Source organism: Cuculus canorus, chromosome Z (assembly GCF_017976375.1).
Source record: "Cuculus canorus isolate bCucCan1 chromosome Z, bCucCan1.pri, whole genome shotgun sequence".
Taxonomy (NCBI): domain Eukaryota; kingdom Metazoa; phylum Chordata; class Aves; order Cuculiformes; family Cuculidae; genus Cuculus; species Cuculus canorus.
The window spans coordinates 62143059-62163511 of NC_071441.1; the positions used below are offsets into that span (position 1 = coordinate 62143059).

Consider the following 20453-nt stretch of genomic DNA (forward strand, 5'->3'; position numbering starts at 1 on the left):
GCTGCCATTGAGTAGACACAATTGATACAATTACTTCAGGAGGCTTATGTTTCATGGTGAAAGCTGAAGATATATACAAGGTACAACTAGGTTTCCATCTTCAGTGTTTGCTCTAGCAATTTTGGAGGCAGAATATACTCAGTATTTTACAAGGGGAGGGGGGAGAGGGGAATACTAATTGTAAAACTTGCCATGAATTCAATCCACATCACCAAAATTTAATCAAAAGCTTCACAAAGGTGAAGTTTATACCTCTGAAAAGGGCAGCACAGAACCTTTTTTTGTTATTTCCACAGAACAGAAGGATGAAGACTGAGTTAGTTATCTGAAAGGTTATAGCACTCACATTACAATTTTTCTGACTTGAAAGTGCAAAGAAGTCAGAGCAGATGCAAATTGTAGGGTCTAAACTCTCTGACTGTGTAGCTCATACCCCTCTCCACACCCAATCCAATCCCTCCAACAATTTCTCCCCTGCTCCTGAATTTTAGAGCCACCTCAAAAAAAAAAAAACCAACAAAACCTGAAACACCCAGATCCCTCCCCCAAACTTTGTTACCACTTTGAATTAGGTATGACTCTCATATACACTCTGTGAAAACAACAATAATTCAGATCAGTTTGTACCTGAGGTAGACAATGCTGCCAGCTAACGGATGTTTCTTGATTTATTTTTAAATATGCTTAACTTCCTCTTGATATAAGCCCTCAAAGACTTAAAAGAGGACGTATCCAAAAGCAGAGGCTGCATCCATCCACAGACTCACTTTTATAGCAGGAATATAGTGTTACAACAACTTTCAGCTACACAATAGACATGTCCCTTTCCCTCTGTCTTTGAAGTGAAATGTGCCTCCAGAGACAGAGCGAATGAACTGTTCTTCTGTTGCCTTTAACAAAAGGGCTGCAATTTCTCTTGCATCTTGGGAAGGGCACATAAGTGAGGACCTCCTGTTACCTCCTCCAAGGCAAGGTGTAAAATCTGGTCCTTAAAAGTTCACTTTCATATTTTGTCCTTTATCATTGGACAAACATTGACTTTTTTTTTTCGATTTCAGATAAATCCCTGATGAACAGTAACTGCAACAGAAATTGATGTTCACACTATGTTCCCCTTCCTCATATCAAAAGCACATAACGCCCCAACAGTGCCTGAACAGCTCTGCAAAATATTCACTACTCCACAGTGACAATGGGGTCAAAAAGGAAACATGTTTGCTGTCAGAACAGAGAGGCAAGGATGATTTAGTTTTGTAGGTAGAGGTGTAAGTTCAGCCTGTGTGGCTAAAGAATGTGAAACTCTCACTGATTACAGGGCGACCAACAGCACAAATCCCAGAGGGGAGAACTTCTGTCTGTCTGGGGGGAGACACGTGAACAAAGCCAAACAGAACAAGAATTTCACAACTCTTTCAAGATCAACTGAAGAACATATTTTTTCTACTACAAATGCCCACTCAAAGGAAAAGAGAAAGAAAATGTCTTTGAGTAAGGCAAGGGTCACATATCATAAGTGTTTCATTTTTTTTGGTTAATATTTGACTACCAGTTCTTTCCATTAACAAACCCATTATTGATACTATTCAGAATGCAACAGAATGACCAGTATGATTCCAGTTCTTCATAACTCTATTATACACAAATGGAAAAAAAAAAGAAACTAAAATGGGTAAAAATCCCTACTTCGTAGACAGTCTTATGGAAAAATAAAATCCACATAACCTTTCTAGAGGAAATGTCATAAATAATCTTTTAATCTAAACTTAGTATTTCTCACATTACTGACTGTACATTTGCAATATACCAGTATATCCAGCACTGAAAAGAATAAGGAACTTGATTTTTGTGTAAAGTTAAGCTCCCTTGGAGGACTACTTCAAATATAATAAAGTACCATAAGTTGATAAATTAATATACTCAATATCACTATTTCCTCATTGTCTTCTGTTAATAATTATGGAACAGATTCAGACGTGATGCAAATGACCTCAAATCTGCCTAATCACAACAGTATATGCCCCATTCTTCAACACATCCTTTCAAAAATGTATTAAAAATATTTTGAAAACCCACTAGAAATTTACCATTACTTTCATCTACATCTGTGGTATATATGTGACCCTTTTAGCAACAAAAGCAAAAAACCAAACTAGAACCACTGGCACATTTTTAAGAGAAATTTAATTTTATTTTTGAAACTTATTTAAAAGATAGTAATAACTTATAATTATATATTTTGTAAACACGATTTATATTTACAAGCATGTGTATGCAAATGCTCTCAATATAGTATTAATTTGCCTAATACCTGATATTGTTCTGGTTCACTTATACATAAAGGAGTACATACGTCTTGATGAGCTAAAAATTATTTCTATAAACCCTTTGATATACCTCTTTATTGGGAGTAAATCATAGCATTCACGCTTAAAAGAATCTTGCACATGTCACATAAAGTCCCAGTTTCAATTCAGCTATAAAAGCTAAAATATGTTACCTGTCTTATCAGACACACAAGGTCACAGTATTGCATGTGGTTTGTTACAGATACTGAGGGTATTAATTATTACTTACATGAGCAGAAAGAACTGTTCAAAGCTACTTCCAACTGAGCATCTGCTGCATCTTACGTTCACGAGAGAAGATGTGCAGTATGCGTGGTCAGCGTAGATCGTGGTGTATTGCACACCAACGTAAGCCACCACTGTGCTGCAAACACTGCTGCCCTGTAAGTATAGCAGTTTTTCTGCTGCCTAATGATAAAAGAGCCTTCTCACACAGAAAACCAAGTAACATCTTTTAGAAAAACATAAAGGCATTCAAATAAATCTTTAGTGAATCTTAAATCAGTAAAACGAAAGAGCTGCCCTAGGATACACTCCATAAACAAGGCAAACTGTTAGGACATTCCTGATACTAAGTGAACGCCAACACATAGTGATGAATATGGAGCTTTATGCCAGCCACGTCCTAGCAATAGACACAATTATTATCTAAGCTTGTCAATTTCTTAAAATGTTGACCTTTCGCCCCTTCTCCCCTCCTCACTGCTACCTGTCCCACACCACAAAAGAAGTGGCTTTCAGGAAATGAAGTCCTAGGGTGTTGGAGGGATTGTGCCAAGAGACACAAGAAAAAAAACTTGGCAATTAAGGTCCTTAAAAGCACAGGTTTTGTAGCAGAGCATCCTGGTGCCAGCTGGGATAGAGTCACTTTTCTTCTAAGCAACTACACTGCTTGGTAACTGCAGCATTTTTGTTTTACTGTGAGGACAGAGTTGATAACATACGTATTTTTTAATTGTAGTTGGGCAATGTTCATGCCCAGCTGGGATAGAATTGATTTTCTTCTCAGCATGTGCTGTTTCCCTAGAGTTTGGTATGCGAAGAACAGTGAAAATACTGATGTTTACAGTTGTTTCTGGGAAAGTTAAGGACCTTTTACAGTTCTCCGTGTTTTCCAAGTAAGCAGGTGTATGAAACTGGGAAGAGTGGATCCAGGACAGCTAACCGAAATGGGCCAACAGAAATATTCCATATCATAAACATCACACTCAGTATCGAGAGAGAAATTTTCTTGGAATGGGTATCTCTTCAGCCTGCTCTCCACATCCATTCCTCCCATTGCTCCTGTTCCTGGTGTCTAGTCTCCATGGCTTCTGAGCCTGGTTTCTGAGTCTGGTGATCTCTCTGCATCGACTGTGATGTCCACACCCGCTGTTACGGCTGTGCTTGCTGTGTTCACTACCTGGTATTTACTGCTGGAAGTGTGTATTCCATAACCACTGCTGGGAAAGCTGACTACACATCTTCTATATTTTATTATATTATATTACTTTCTATTACAACTACTATTATCATTATAATTACTCTTAAGAGTTTTATTATTTTACTACAACTGGTTTTATTTCAACCCATGAGTATTTCTCCCCTTTTCCTTCCCCTAATCGGGAAAGGTGAAAGAGCAGCTGCTTACTATTTAGCTGCCTGCTAAGGGCTAAATGGGGACACAGAGAAATGAGGAACAGCTGCATGAGAACAGAATCAGCTTTTTTGTAACGTAAGTACAACAGTTTGTGGGAAAAGAGTGGATGAGATATAGGATGTTCAGATCGTGACTCCTGATAAAACTCTGAGCTGAAGATGCAGTGCTTGGGCGATGCCAGAGTGTAGGTATATGTGTGTTTGTGGGGCACCAAACAGAAGTCAGCCACTAGTGCAGAAAGCAAGAAGAAAGCTCTGAAACTTAAATGCTTGAGAGACTGCCACAACGATCCAGTCTAAAGGAAGTGCCAGTTTAATGGATAACAAAGGAACCTATTTATTGAAATGGCATAGGAAAAGCCACATCTCTTCATTAACTGAGTGAATAGTGTTATAAAGGCTATGAAAAAAGGACTATGTATGTCTTTTTGTGATACCAGCACCTGTGAACATGTTCAACTCTGCAAGGAGGGAGAATGGAGACCCATAATCGAAGAGGAAATGGTTAGTGATCTGCTGCTCCACCCAGACATTTACAACCTGTGCAGCCAGATGAGATCCACCCAAGCGTACTGAAGAAACTGGTGGAAGTGTGCACCAAGGCACTTTCAATCATTTATCAGTAGTCCTGGCTATCCAAAGGTCTCACCTGACTGGCATCAGAACATATGATGACCTCAGAAGGGCTGGAAGGAGGATCTGGCGAACTACAGGCCTATCAGCCTGACCTCGGTGCTGGGGAAGCTGCTGAGTAGATTATCTTCAGTGCCATTTCACAGCATTTGCAGGACATCCAGGTGATCAGGTCCAGTCAGTATGGCTTTAGGAAGGGCAAGTCCAGCTTTACCAGCCTGATCTCCTGCTATGACGAGGTGACCCACTTAGTGGATGAGGGAATGCCTGTGGATGTTGCCTACCTAGACTTTAGTGAAGCCTTTCAGGTGATTAATGGCAGCCAGGGCGGCTTCACCAGGGACAAATCCTGTCTGACTAACTTAGTGGCTTTCTATGAATGGGTAACTGCAGCAGTGGACATGGGTAAACACCAACGGATGTGATCTATTTGGACTTCGGTAAAGCCTTTGACATGGTCCTCCACAACATCCTTCTCTCTAAATTGGAGAGATACGGATTTGATGGGTAGACGTTTTGGTGGATAAGAAACTGGTTGGATGGTCATAGTCAAAGAGTAATGGTCAATGGCTTAAAGTCCAGATGGAGATCCGTGACAAGTGGTGTTCCTCAGAGGTCCATACCAGGACCAGTTCTGTTCAATATCTTCATCAATGATATTGACAGCGAGATTGAGTGCACCCTCAGCAAGTTTATGGATGACACCAATCAGAGTGGTGTAGTTGCCACACCAGAAGGACGGGATGTCATCCAGAAGGGCCTGGACAAACTGGAGAAGTAAGGCTGTGAGAACCTCATGAGGTTCAACAAGGCCAAGTGCAAGGTCCTGCTCCTGGGTTGGGGCAATCCCCATTTTCAGTACACAATGTGATTGAGAGCAGTCCTATGGAGAAGGACTCGGGGGTGCTGGTTGATAAGAAGCTCGACATGAGCTGGCAATGTGCACTCGCAGCCCAGAAGGCCAACTGTATCCTGGGCTGCATCAAAAGAAGCGTGGCCAGCAGGGCGAGGGAGGTGACTCTGCCCCTCTATTCCTCTCTTGTGAGACCTCATCTGGAACACTGTGTCCAGTTCTGGAATCCTCAAAGAAGTATATGGAGCTTTTGGAACAGGTCCTGAGGAGGGCTACAAAGGTGATGCAAGGGCTGGAGCACCTTCCCTACGAGGACAGGCTGAGAGAGTTGGGCTTATTCAGCCTGGAGAAGAGAAGGCTCAGAGAAGGTCTTATAGTGACCTTCCAATACCTGAGGGGGCTGCAAGAAAGCTGGGGAGGGGCTGTTCGTAATGGCTTGTGTGATAGGATAACGGGGAACGGATATAAACTGGAGAAGAGCAGATATAGACTAGACATTACGAAGAATTTCTTCACCATGAGGGTGATGAGGCACTGGCACAGGTTGCCAAGAGAAGCTGTGGATGCCCCATCCCTGGAGGTGTTTGCAACCAGGTTGGATGAGGCTCCCAGCAACCCGATCTAGTGCAACATGTCCCTGCCCATGGCAGAGGGGGTTGGAACTAGATGATGTTTAAGGTCTCTTCCAACTCAAATTATTTTATGATTCTATGATTTTCCACAGCATTCTCCTGGAAAAATCTCGCTGCTAGTTTCTCGCACAGGCATATTCTTGAAACAAAACAAAACAAAAAACCCAAACCTCATAAAAACTGGCTGGATGGCCAGCCTCAGATAGTCGTGGTGAATGGAGTTAAATCAAGTTAGTGGCCAGTCACAAGTGGTGTTCCCCAGGGCTCAGGACTCAGGGACATTTCTGTTTAATATCTTTATCAGCGACCTGGATGAGGGGATGGAGTGGTGCTTCAGTCAGTTTGCAGATGACACCAAGTTGTGTAGCTGTGTTGATCTGCTTGAGGGCAGAAGGCTCTGGAGAGGCACCTGGATAGGCTGGATAGAGGGACCAAGGCCAGCTGTATGGGCTTCAACAAGGCTCAGTGTCGGGACCTGCACCTGGATCACAACAACTCCATCAACGCTACAGGCTTGGTGATGAATGGCTGGAAAGCTGCCTTGTGCAAAAGGACCTGGAGGTGTTGGTCGATAACCAGCTGAGTATGAGCCAGCAGTGTGCCCAGGTGACCAAGGTCAACAGTATCCTGGCTTGTATAGTGTGGCCAGCAGGAAGAGGGGAATAATCATGGCCCTGTACTCAGCACTGGGGAGGGATCACCTTTGGGCCGCTCAATCCAAGAAGGACATTGAGGGGCTGGAATATGTCCAGAGAAGGGCAACAAAGCTGGAACACAAGTGTTATGAGGACCAGCTGAGGGAAATGTGGCTGTTTAGTCTGGTGGCTGAGGAAAGATCTTATCACTATCTACAAAAGCCTGAAGGGAGGTTGTATTGGTCTTTGTTCCAAAGTAACAAGTGACATAAATAGAGAAAATGGCTCAAGTTGCACGAGTGGAGGTTTAGACTGGATATTAGGAAATATTACCTCACTGAAAGGGCTGTTAAGCACTGGAATGGACTGCCCAGGGAAGATGTTGAGTCGCCATCTCTGCAGGTATTTAAAGGACACGTAGATCTGGTGCTTGGGGATATGGTTTTGTGGTAGACTTGTCAGTGTTAGGTTTGTGATTGGACTTGATGATATTAAGGCTCTTTTCCAACCTAAATGATTCTGTGATGCTGTGAGATGCAGTTGCATATGATCAGAGTAAATTAGACTTTTAATGCTTTGAAGCAGAAATAAATATGTAATTTATGTGTGTTCATGTATGCAGGCGTAATAAACACAAACCTCAAGAGAAAAGAATGAACCACTACCCCTTTTAAAAAGTTCAGTTTTTAATTAAATTTCAAAACAAGCAGGAAAGTTGTAGAAAATAATGCAGCATAAGCAATTTTTATCTAATCTAACAGTTCAGAAGAAAAACATTGGTCTTAAAGTAATTTTTGCCCTTTTTGAAGATAGTTGAAAAGTCCTCTCTTTATCTACAGGAAAAATAATAAAAGAGTAATTTCTTGGTAGTATGGTAACACTGTCTTCCAGCTGGAATTCCAGATGGAATTCCAGGGTTATAAGGCAATGAAAGTAAAATGTTGAAGAAAAACAAATTTATGTTTGTCCTGAGCATTTGTTCACTTTTAATGTAAAAGTTTTCTAAACAAAAGGGAGGGATGTTCTTATTTTGGAAGGTTTTTAGCTTTGCCTTTTTCCTTAAACTTTTGTAGCACAGATTATGGAAATATAGTTAACAATGCCCACTTCTGTAAATTTTTCGCATGCTTTCAGGTATTCAAAGGCTTGCTATCCATGTAACCAGTTCCCCAAAGCATGACAGAGCGGCACATGGAAGGCAGATTTAATTTCAGTATCAATATTTAGAAGCATAGAGCAGACAAGGACAAAGGACCAAACACTAGAAGCAAACACATTCCTTTCTTTTTAATCAATATCTTGTTAGACTTGTTGGTTTTGACTCATTAATCTTTTGGAAAGTGAAAAATTAACCAGATGGACCATTCCAGCAAAAACTAAAACTGCAAATTAAACTCATTCCAATGAAATTGCTTACAAAGAGTGCTATTTCATCACACATAACTTCCGTCAAAAGAGTCTGAACTTTACAGTACCTGCTTCTTTGAGGTAAAGGTATTTAGAGGTAAATTCTGAATCTAAAAGACCTGAAAACAAACTTTTCAAAATCTTCCTTTTGCATTTTTCTGTTGAGTATATTTTTAAAGCCAAGTAAATTCCACCAAAGAACAGTACGAAAAAACAGTATTATATTTTGTGTGCATTAGCTTTGAACAAATTTGAAATTGAACTTCATGTAACTGCTGTGTTGCATCTAAATGATCACTATATTATAGCTGTGATGGGACACACTAAAAAAGCTCAAAAAATAAAATGCCTGGAGCTTTGCAATGAATTTTTTTTTCATTCCTTCAGTAACTGCTGCATAGTGACTGATCTAGTATTCTACAACACAGGAAATTAGCAATTAAAGGCCTCCATGCATCCAGCATTAGATCCTACAAATCCTGTTAAACACAGGAGCAAAATTAGAAGAAGAAGAGGAATCAACAAAACTAAAGACTGCTTATTGTAATCTATGTGGAATTTGTCCTTTGCAGAAAAACACGAAAAGTCTGCACAGATTGCGTGCATAAGTGTACTTAATGTAGGATTGTAACTCAATTAAAACAACTATTTCCCTAATCCTGTAATTCTAAGGCATTTTGCAGATGAATGTGAATCCAGGCTGTAATAGAAATTTCTTTCTGTTCTCCATAATATAAACTCACATTTATTAAAAGACTTGTTTAGCCTTCTGTCTAGGAAAATAATCTTCACTATGTAGGTCAAAAGATACACTGTTGCTTTAGATGAGTCTATAATAAGGTAAACTAAATTAATATAGACAACATTAAATGTGAACATCTTCCATATATGTAAATATGGCATTAACAATAATGACTAACTGATGCCCTTGTTTCCTTACAGAATGCTTGGAGCATGTCCCAGAGCACAGGGTAAACAGATTCCCAGCCTAGCATGAGCCATGCCAACCCAGAACTGGAGACAGCATCACAACGGCTGCGTACACAAGTCGCACGAGACTGCAGCTTCAGACTCCAAACTAGCTTGGAGATTGCTGCACTGCGCTTTGCTACAGGAATAAACATGTCCTTTCTCTGTTCCAGTGTGAACAAGAGTGCATCTACACGATCATTAATTGCATGAGACTGTTTTGCCTCAGATTTGTCAAAACTAATTCAGGTTTGCGGAATCTAGTGACAGACAGAGTACATCGGGAGAACAGTAAAAGGTTATATAAACTTTGCTAACATAGCCAGACAAATGAAATTGTTAATCCATGCCTAAACAAAAGGTCACTATTAGCTCAGGGTTAACTAAAACTTCTTAGCAAATCCGTGACCTAATTTTGACCTCCCTTGTTAATTGCAGAAATGCTTTCAGTTAATATACTGGTTAGCTGTGTTTACACGCCCCACTTCTGCAGTTTCTTTCCTTGCAGCTCATAAATCAGACAAAATATCTATTTCTAGGACTAATTAGTACCCAATTAGATCCATTTTGTTACCTAGAGTGGAAGTGATAGTGAAGACAAACATTAAGCATTTTAATCTGTTTCATGAAGTAGACATTTATGAACTTGAAGAGAGGAACATCAAAACCTTTATTTCATTTTTTTTCTCCAGATCATAAAATATTCCTTCACAGAGCTTGCAAAAATACTCACTTCTTCTGCTTCTAGCAATTCTTATTAGAAAGAAACACTGGTTTATCACTGTTAGAAGAGAAGAACTAATTGAAGAACACATGTAAATCTAATGGATCTGCAATCACGTTAGTAGGTTGTATCCAGACGACCAATCATCATTGCATCATACTTCTCACACAGCTGCTTACTCTGGAGTGGCTTAATTCCTTTAGGATCATAACCACTGCACATCAGGATATGGATGTGACATATCCATAGCCACAGCCATAGCCATATCCCCTTCTGTGGAAGAGCAGTTTTTCCTCAAGCAAAAGTGAAGCACCTGAGTTATAATTCCAAAAATTATTTCTCTATATTCACTCCTTTTTTTTCTTAAGTCAGAAGTGTTCAGGTTCTGGTAAAAACATATCAGGGCTTGATTAAAAAACGAAGTCAAGAGACAAACTAAACCCGATTGCATTGTAAAATGTATATAAATTTACAAAAAAGACTTCTAATAATGTAAGAAATAAAAACCTCAGAGTTAAAGAACTATAAAAATAGCATGCCTTACGCTCAGCTGAACTATAGTAATATAAGGAATTACAGTTTGAAAACCTACTGTAATTAGATAGTGAAGTTAAAATGCTCAGCAGAAATTCAACATAGTTCTACATGCTGAAGTCTTACCATTTCATTATTCATATTCCTAGTCTTTTCATACTGACAAAAGCTTCTCCAAAGTAAATTTATCCAGTCACATTGAGGATCACACTTGTCACCCGTAACTTTAAATTATGCTGAGAATTTTCTTCTTTTCTACAGGAAACGAGAATGATCTTCTATCATCTGAACAAAGGCACCTGGCCCACTGCAAAACTGAAAATGCTTGTCCATTACTGTTTGTCACATTGGTAGATAAACTCTTGCCTATGAAGAGCCTAAAAATCATTTTATTACAGTGCAGTCAACTGCTTGGACCAAATCCAGATTCATATTCATTTGCTAGCTGCAAATAAATCACACTGTACTGTCAGTACAATTTACTTATATTTTAACATTATTTACCAAAAGCTCCATTCTTCTGAGTTTGCGCTTATTCTTTGGCATTGGCTTGTCATATAAGCCATTTTTGAGAAGATGCTCCTTGCTGTGATGGATCTGGGCACCATGCTGAAGCTGGAAAGAGCACAAAGCTTGAAGTGGACGGAGTATAGTCTGCAGAAAGATGAAGGGGTGGGGAAGACAAACCCTTTATGTAAGATATGTTAAGAGATATCGATTACATGATTACACCAGTTTTTGTATTCAAGGACTACTTTAAAGTACTGATAACATATAACTTAGATAAATAAATGCTGAAAAAATATAACCTTCAGAGACACAGAGGACACAGCTGAATAAGAGATGTACTTAAAAAAAGCCACATAGCAGACATATATATCCACCTACCTGCTCCTCTTCCTTACTCCTTCCTTGGACCCACTCAATCCTGACATCAGCCCCAGCTACAGTACTGTAAGTTACGGCGTTAACTTGACCTTAGCAACTGACTAATGGTTATAAACTGGAGAGGGGCAGATTTAGACTAGACATAAGGAGGAATTTCTTCACTATGAGAGCGGTGAGGCACTGGCACAGGTTGCCAAGGGAAGCTGCGGATGCCCCATCCCTGGAGGCGTTCAAGGCCAGGATGGATGGGGCTTGGGCAGCCTCATCTAGTGGGATCTAGGGGAGTTGTAACTGGATGGGCTGTACAGGTCCCTTCCAACCTAAACTATTCTATGATTTTATGACTACAATCAATTACTGCGCCTGAGAAAACATGTTGTTACAAAATAATTAACAATTAACAGCTGTTGGTGTTTGCATGCAAATACTTTGGGGCAGGGTTTTAGGAAGAGAGGAAAGTCTCACAATCAGGCAACTGAACTGCCACCCCGGGGACCGGACTGCATTCCTGCTTCTACGCATTGACGCTATGTAGTACTAATGAAGCCACACAAACCAAATCTATCTCAAGTGGTTCCTAAATGTGGGTTCTTCATTTTCTGGTTGCTTGACACAGTATCATGAGGCCTCATGTGCAGATGTGTAAAGCAATTATTAAAGTAACTGCAGTCAGCAGGAGCTGATTTTCTACCAAGTAAAATGTGACTTCTGAGCACAAAGAAAATTCAAATACCTTAAACTGGGCATCAAACTAAGTGCCCATTTTTAACTTCCACAGCTTCTGACTTTAATTTGCCAACTTATATGCTGGAAATATCACTCAACTCATAGAGATTATTGAAAAGTGCACTGATGTTTATGAAGCTCTTGGCTATTTTACCTTTGTGAAACTGACAATTTTGTCACTGAAAAGTAGGTTGGGCCAATTCTGAGAGATACAGACAAAACATAATATAGGACTGTGAACTGTAGACACTAGTAACATACCCACTCCAGGCCTTAATGATACAGAAGTGCTGATGAAGGAAAAGTATGTCCACATTGTCCCAGAACACCACAGGAAAAAGTAAATATATAAAACCCACTTTAATTTCAGTGTTTCTAATTTTTCTTCAGCATAACTTCTACGGTCATTACCCTCTTTTAACATAAAAGCATATGATAGCAGCACTTTCATAAAAAGAAATAAAAGTTTCTTTATGCAGAGTTCCAATTTATGAGCCATATTTTCTTGCATGGCCGCACACTTTGTCCCAGTCTGGTTCTAAAGACAATTGTTTCAAAGTTGAGGTGACTCTATTGTCAACAAAGGCAGATGTGGAGGTGGCACATGATACCCTATGCCAAATGCAGAAGCAATTTTTAACCTAGAAATCTTTTTTAGTAGATGCAGGTCAAAGCAAAAGATATCTGTTATCTGATGAAGAGGGATCTGAACAGCCCAGGGTGGACACCAGAATGCAGTGTATATAAAAATAAGCTTTAAAACTCTTCTCACAGACCCTTCTGTACTACATTCTGGGCACATAATCTGACTGCAGATAGGGGTCTACTCTTAGGTCTTTTTCAGAAGGCTTATTAAATTGGTATTACCAATGTCAGCAACAAAAGATTAAGTAGAACATTATCTTAATAACCTCTTCCATCACAGACTACTGGGATCACAACTTGCAAGGAAAGGCTAATGTCCAATTAGTTTTCTTTGACCTGGGATAAACTTAAACTCAAGCACTGTTAAGTCCCAAATTCCTCCAATGACATGTAAGAGTTGTGAGCTGGCTGGCAGGAAGACATAACCCAGTGAGTTGCATTCCACAGATGCAGGAGTGCAGGAGGTCAGTGGGACAGGCTTAAGAAGCATTTTATCTTTGAACTAGCTGTGAGGGGGTATTCAGATTATCTCTGTCATTTAGTTTTTGCAGAAAACAATTTACTACACGCTATGCAGTAATAAACACAATTGCCTGTCTCAAGCTGGATCAGTTTTTGGTTTTGAGCATTAAAGATGACCTCGCTGTGCCTTGACTTAGGAGGATCATTTAGAAATACTGATATATTAAAAAAAGATAATGGTTATTTGACTCTCATAAATATTCCGAGACCAATACATGCTACAAAGGAAATCAATCCTACCTGTCTGCTAACTAAATTAAATGTTTTACAGTCTAGCACCTGCTGCTCTCAATTACATTCACCAGCCAAGTAATGTTAAATTCATATCTTAACTGAACAAGTGAACCATAAATCTGAAGGTAGTTAAATACTTAAATACTTAAATATTCCATATAAGAGAGACACAAATGTTACTGATACTAACTTCCAAATTCTCTTAGGTTTCCCACATCTTGGAAGTAGGTTTCCTTCTTATCAAAATGTATCAAAAAGTATTTCACAATTTCCCAAGAGCCTCAACTGAGAATACCCCAAGTATTACCAATACATGACTATGAAGAAGATGGTGAAAAGATCGGAATGTTTCTAAGACAATTCTATTCTCAAATGATGTAAATAAACATCTTAAGGTGTGCATGCATAAACATAATCCCTTAACATCTATTACAGGATGTACAATTTAAAATTAATAAACTTTCCCAACTTTAAGTGGCTTCAGGTTTTATCTACCATTAGGAAAAAGCATGAGAAAGACAATGGCATGAAGTCTTCAAGACCCAGCACAAAAATTTCATTCCAAACACCGCTTGCCACACTAATCAACTAAATAATCACCATGTTTTTCCAGGTTCATGAAAATTAGACATCAGGGTGCTTATAGGCTATATCTTCCAAGTTTACTAATATCTTTCTTTGCTACAAAATACTAATCATACGTTAGAGTGAATACAACTTCGGTAACATAAGAGTGCAGTAGGTAAATTCCACATATTAGAGCAATGGAACAGTTGTTAACAGTTAAGTACTAATCACAGTTAATTAAGGTAGTACTTAAAAAAAACAGTATATAACATAACATATAACATAACATAACATATAACATAACATATAAAATAACAATAGTTTTCAGTTAAGAAATAACAAAAAGAAAACTGTTGTGTTCTTTTTTATTAAAAAAAAAAAATTCTATCTAGCATGTTAAATTTGTACATTATGCATGCCTGGTACACAATTTTTGTTTAGAAGCTTTGCAATAAAAAATGTGAAGTGAACTCAGAAAAACATCCCAGGAAGAGGTGACTACAACAGTACATCTCTGCACTATTTGCCTGGTAATACACCCAGTAGTACTTTTATTAGTTTTGGGCTAAATTCCCAACTGTCATCTGTCTTAATTCTGTATTGTGGCAAGAACAGCATTTTCTATGTGCCTTACAAACCAACATTTTTTTAAAAGTAATGTACAGGTAAAGAGTATCTGAGTGACTCTTCTCACGATATTTGGAACTACAGGAAGAAGTGTGCAAGAAAGTCATTTAGGATGAGAGACTGTGATGGGTAAGAAGAATGAGGTAGAAGGAAAGAAGGAACTCGAAGACACTAGGACTGCTGAGTTTAAAATGCAAAAAAGGTACCAGAGAGAAAAAGTGAATAGAAAAGACAAATGGAAAAAAGAGAGAAGAAGAAAAGGAACACTGAGCAACAACTATAGGAAAAAGGGGAACACAAATCCTGAAAAATTAACCTGACCAATACAAGGTAAAACTTGTAAAAGTGGAAGTGTCTGGGGATAGCACTGGACAGCTAATGGAAACAAAGGCAAAAAAAAACCCTCACAAAAAAGAAAAAAAAAGGAATTGAGGAGATGGGTTGGGAGAGCAGTAGTTGTTTTCAATAACCAATCTGCTACTCCATAAACAAAATGAGCTGCCAGGGTAAAGCCAGTCTATAAGATAAGGAGTTTGCATTCAGATTTGATGGACATTGCAGAACCAAATACAGTGTGTTCCAGGACATGGTCCAACCCTAAAGGGTAATTTTAACATCATCAAAGAAAGATTTTTAGCCCTGAATACTGCCCAGGTTATTCAGACAACTCTTTGTGGCAAAAAATCAAATCTAATTCCATTTTGGGACAGAACAAAAAAAAAAACCTGCACCACAATTTAAGATACTGAGAAGAGGAATAGCAAAATAATCATTCAAGACCTTTGTTTCTAACAAGTTCCCTCAGCGATCTGACAGAAACGTTGAATAAAGAACAGGAAGACTATAGAGACTCTTGGAACCCAAGACTCAAAATAATCTGAATATAGTAGAGTTAATAAATATCTGAAGGAAAATAGTTTCTAATTTTAAATTCTTGTTTTAGTTTGCTATGCAACAAAACTATTATGCTTTGACAATCAAATGTGACATTAACAGCTAACTACCTTTACTGATAGTCTACTATTCATAACAGAAAAATTCAAGTGTTTAAAGTTAGTTACATACCTCTTGTATACTCTTATTTTTTTCCATGATTGTGAGAGCAACAGCTGCACATTCAAGTGTAGAGAGACAGGTATTTGTTGGCTGTGTACGAATTACGTATTGACTTGAAATGTTGGTTTTTAACTGCACCTGAAAAACAGCAAACTCTACTAAAATATACACATCAGTGTAGGAAACGATACTTCTCCCCTGCACTAAGCAAAACACGGCCCATTCCCCTGCGTAGTCAATTGCTGCCTTCAATTGCTGCTTTCCTCTTTAATGTTTTGTCTCTCCATACCCAACAATCTTATGCTACTGTTAAGTATAACAATATAATATACCCATGAGTTGCCACTGGAGACATGAATTGCATATTTGATACTGTACAAACATGTAAAGAAAATACTATTGTTTGTTAGAAAAAGACCAAGTGAAATTTTAGCAACCAATTTCAGTTGCCACAGATGTCCTATAACATAAATAATATTATTCCCCTATGCTTGCTTTATTGCACACTCTAAACCCACACATGATCCCGTATATCTGCAATAAGTGTATTGTTGCTGACCGGGTTTACTCTGGTTACGTGTTATTTGTCAACTTCTAAAAGAAAGACTTTAAAAAACTGCATTTATTCATATAATTTACTGGGTTACTGATTAGAACTGTTTTCTTACCTAAATCGTGTTTGAAGATGATTTATTGGCTCTGCCTCAAGTGATAACCATTCTACACTATTTCACAAACTAAAGGTTTTTAACTGAAAGAAATTTAATTCAGCCACTACATTGCTTATCAGCTCCAAAAGCTTTTACTGGGTTTATAAACAGCAGTTGAAACATCACAGAAGTTACATTATTAGACTTCATGTGAAAACGCAGATATTATGCAAGTATAGTGCTATGAATTGTTAGCTGAGATCTTACTGAGACGTAGAAGGGTTTGGATTTCTTTATTTAAACCTTTGTGTAGTGTCTTAAAAGTACTGAAAGAGCTTCGCAGTTCATGAACTGTTCATGGTGTCCCTGCCCATAACAGGGGGGTTGGAACTAGATAATCTTTAAGGTCTCTTCCAACCCAAACTACTGCACAACCTTATGTATGATATTCTTTTATTCCTAAAATTTCTACTTCCACACATTTAAAAAATAATTTGTCAAACAAGTTAATGTTTTAGCGATATTGTCATTGTTCTTAACCAGAAGTTCCTTTTCAAATAAAACCCAACACAGTACAGTTCGATAAAGATTGGAAGAGAAAGCTAATAATTTTCTTCTTTTTTAATCTCAGCCCAATAATACCTTTTACTTTTCTACCTTCTCCACAAAACTTCCTTCATTTCTGCTACACAGTCACCCATTTTTAAAAATTCAAGACACCTCACTTATAGATCTCCAAGCCACTGAAGAAACTTGAATGAATAAGACCCAATTCCAGTGCTCTGCCTGACCCCAATTTAATGGGAATTAAAAATAAATAAATAAAAGGAAGGTAACAAGAGAAGAAGAAAGCCATTCTGGAAAGGACAAATAAGTCAGGTATAACAGCTCAATATATTCAAATTTAGAAGACAGAAAAAGCTACCATTGTGATAGAAGGTCCTAACTTGTTTATCAAACAAAACTTCTTTTTTTTAAATGCTAGTCTTGTTATTTGGTAGGCTTGGAGGCCAAAACCATGCACGTATCAGAATGTCTCAAAGCTGCCCCGCAAGGATTTGGAGAGATCCCTTTCAACAGCCAAAGAATACATACTTGGGTTGAGAAATTGATGAACGCTTGTTAGTTATGTAAAGAATACAGTATACTAACATCATGATTTTTGCATTATATAGAAATACATTTGTATTATTTTCACAACTGTAATACTGGAAGCGTCATTTTAATTAAATAATTTTAAAATCACATTTTCAAAAATCCATTTTGCCGTGTTGAGTGAAGATTGATGCTTTAGCTATTTTAGGGCTGCTTACCATAATAATTAATTGGAATGCATTGTATACCGTTAATTAATCTGAAAACGCACCAGTGGTCTCAAAGCACATATGTAAGTAGTTTTCTTGGGCATACTTAATACTCTTAGATATCTGAAATGAACGGTTACAGGTGATGATATGCAGAGTTATCTCCTGAAAATCCAATGGTCATCTCCGCTGAAAATTAATTTTCATTTTCTGCAGCTATTGAGCACATTTCTGCAAATGAATTGGCACAATGTATGACAAATTACTTAATGCATGCCTATTACTCACTACAAAGTCGAATCTGATATTTTATATTCAAAGTCGAGATAGCTGAAGTAGTTGAAATAGTTGATTATTCCATTTCTGCAGACTCAGGGTCTTTAGTCTCTAGCCCTATACTCTGACTGCTGAAAGAAAGGAATTTATATCTAGCAACTCATTAGCAGATTGTACTTGCTATTACACTGTACCGGAACCCTATCATACAATCTTTAATTTATAGTCATACTGTAGAATTTCTATCTACTGTATGAAAGATGTTGACAGTTACTTGGATATTCAGCAGTAAATTCAGTCCACATGCTGAAAAACAGATCTAGGGCAGATTCAAGAATGAAACCAGTGAATACGCATAAGCCTTTATCAACTACCTTCTTGGTACTGAAAAATCAAAAATAATAAACTGATTTAGGAGAGAAAATGTAGAATTTGGACTTCGGTGTATATATTGAAATGTAATAGAAGACTGAAGTAAGATTAATATTTTAATTTGTTGTTCTTCAAGGTTTGCATTTTTCAGTTTATGTTCCCTTTACTCGGATCATGTAGGTATTTACATCATGACAGAGTATGAAGCTTAGTTATTTCAAGTGTGCAGAGATCTACACTGGAGGGATTTTTTTAGTCCCTACTTAGAAATTCCTGGAAGGGTATTAAAGACCAGGGTAAACTCAGTCCATTGTTTCTCAAGGATGTAGCCTGAGTAGGTACACAGCCTCACCTTTCCTCAACAGCTGGCGACAACATTCATCACAGAGTGGTTTCCCTCTCCTTGAACTCAGACAATAGTGCATTAAGGCCTTCTTTTGTAGGACCTGGGAAAAGCACTGTCTCCAGTTTTCTACACTTCATTCCTTGGGACTCATGCTGAAAAACTTTTAAGATCATGACTATTCCAGAGAAAGGAAAACACGACTATTCCAGAGAGCGAGGGAACTGGGACTGTTTAGCCTGGAGAAGAAGAGGCTGAGGGGCATGGCTCTCTACAACTACCTACAAGGTGGTTGTATCAAGGCGGGTGCAGGTCTCTTCAACCAGCTAACAAGTGATAGGATGAGAGGAAATGGCCACAAGTTGCACCAGGAGAGGTTTAGATTCAATAGTAGGAAAAATTTATTTACTGAAAGAGTCATGAAGCAGTGGAAGAGGCTGCCCAGGGGAGTATCCATCCCTGGAGGCGTTTAAAAGCTGCGTATATGTGGCGCTTCAGGAACTGGTTTAGTAGGCAACATGGTATTGTGTTGACGGCTGGACTTGATAATCTCAAGAGGTCTTTTCCAACCTTAACGATTCTATGATTCCATGAAAGTTATTCATGATTGCAAGACAAATTCTATGGAAGAAACACTGCCTGCATTTGCCTTACATCGTGTAGACAAAAAGTCTGTAAGCACAGCTCCCAAACAGCTGACATTGTACAAAAGGGCAATTTTCTAACAACAACAGCAGCAGCCACGATATTTCTTCTTTCTTGTGATGAGTGAGAGAGAATGGAAACAAGTGGTCCTACTCTGGTTTTCTGAAAAATGACACATTCACTGGGACAAGATACCCCACACAGACAGTGCAGTGGTGGAAATCAGAGGAATAATATCTCACCAGGACAACTCCCTGCTACAGTTTGTCTCACAGGCTTCTTTCAACAAATATGCATTTTACCCCACTCTTTATTCCAGGAAAGGCACTGTACCTAAATAAGAAATCTTTAAGTCATCTGGAGTGGTCATGACTAGCTTTTGTCTATCACAAATTGAAGACACTTACTGAATGACCTACTATTTATCAGAAACTGGGCAATCTTACTGAATGAATAACACACACAATAAAGGGCACCACCAACCTAGAGCATAAACTAAATGGTAATAAAAGCCAAAACAATATAGAAACCAAAATGAATTAACACAGGTAACAGATATTTCAGACACTGGAAAATTATTTCCTCAAAATAAATTGTACAGATATATGAAATAGTTACTCTTCTCAAATGTAACTAGGTAGGAGACAACTTCTCTCATTTTCAGCACACAGGTCTAAAACTTGCCTTGCCTTTTGCAGAGCCCAGTTAATAGTTTCCAAGGCCACTTCAGGTATGGTATTGCAACAGCCTCATCAAAGTTTCTCCACTATCTAGTTAAGGAAATGTTCCTTCACAGTTAACATAAACCAAAATCAGATTGTTTACTCTCTGAGCTACACTTCAAAAACTCACAATCAGTATACAAAAATATCCTACATAAGTACATTTCCAAACAACAATAATGAGATTTTATGACCATTCCTCCATAAAATCATAAAGATACTATGACATGATAATATTTTTTTACATTGTTGAAATGATTTGCAAAACATACACACACTTTGGAATAATTTCAATTAGTAATAAAACCCAGAAATGTCAAGTTGAAAAAACAGAAGCCTCTTTAACACTACTCACCAAAATAAACAACAGCATGACGGAAATTGGAAACTATGTCAACCAATTCAAAATAGAGGGGAATTTAGTTAAGTTGACTGCAATTACTCACTGGAATGGAACCAAGACACTGGAATTAGTATATCTATTATTTTTACAAGTGCAAAGGAGT

At 38.2% G+C, this 20453-nt stretch overlaps 1 protein-coding gene across 6 annotated transcripts in view; it reads right to left on the bottom strand.

The window, feature by feature from the left end:
• DTWD2 (DTW domain containing 2) overlaps positions 1–20453 on the bottom strand; it is a 225684-nt gene that overhangs the window by 127601 nt on the left and 77630 nt on the right. For 5 of the 6 annotated variants that reach the window (XM_054054129.1, XM_054054135.1, XM_054054133.1 and 2 more), the window contains 2 exons: positions 15645–15773; positions 10875–11024 (listed from right to left, as the gene is read on the bottom strand). In XM_054054129.1, the coding sequence (XP_053910104.1) occupies positions 10875–11024; positions 15645–15773 (279 nt within the window). Of the gene's footprint in view, positions 1–6897; positions 11025–15644; positions 15774–20453 lie in introns of those variants that run through there. The other variant, XM_054054131.1, reaches the window with a different exon arrangement.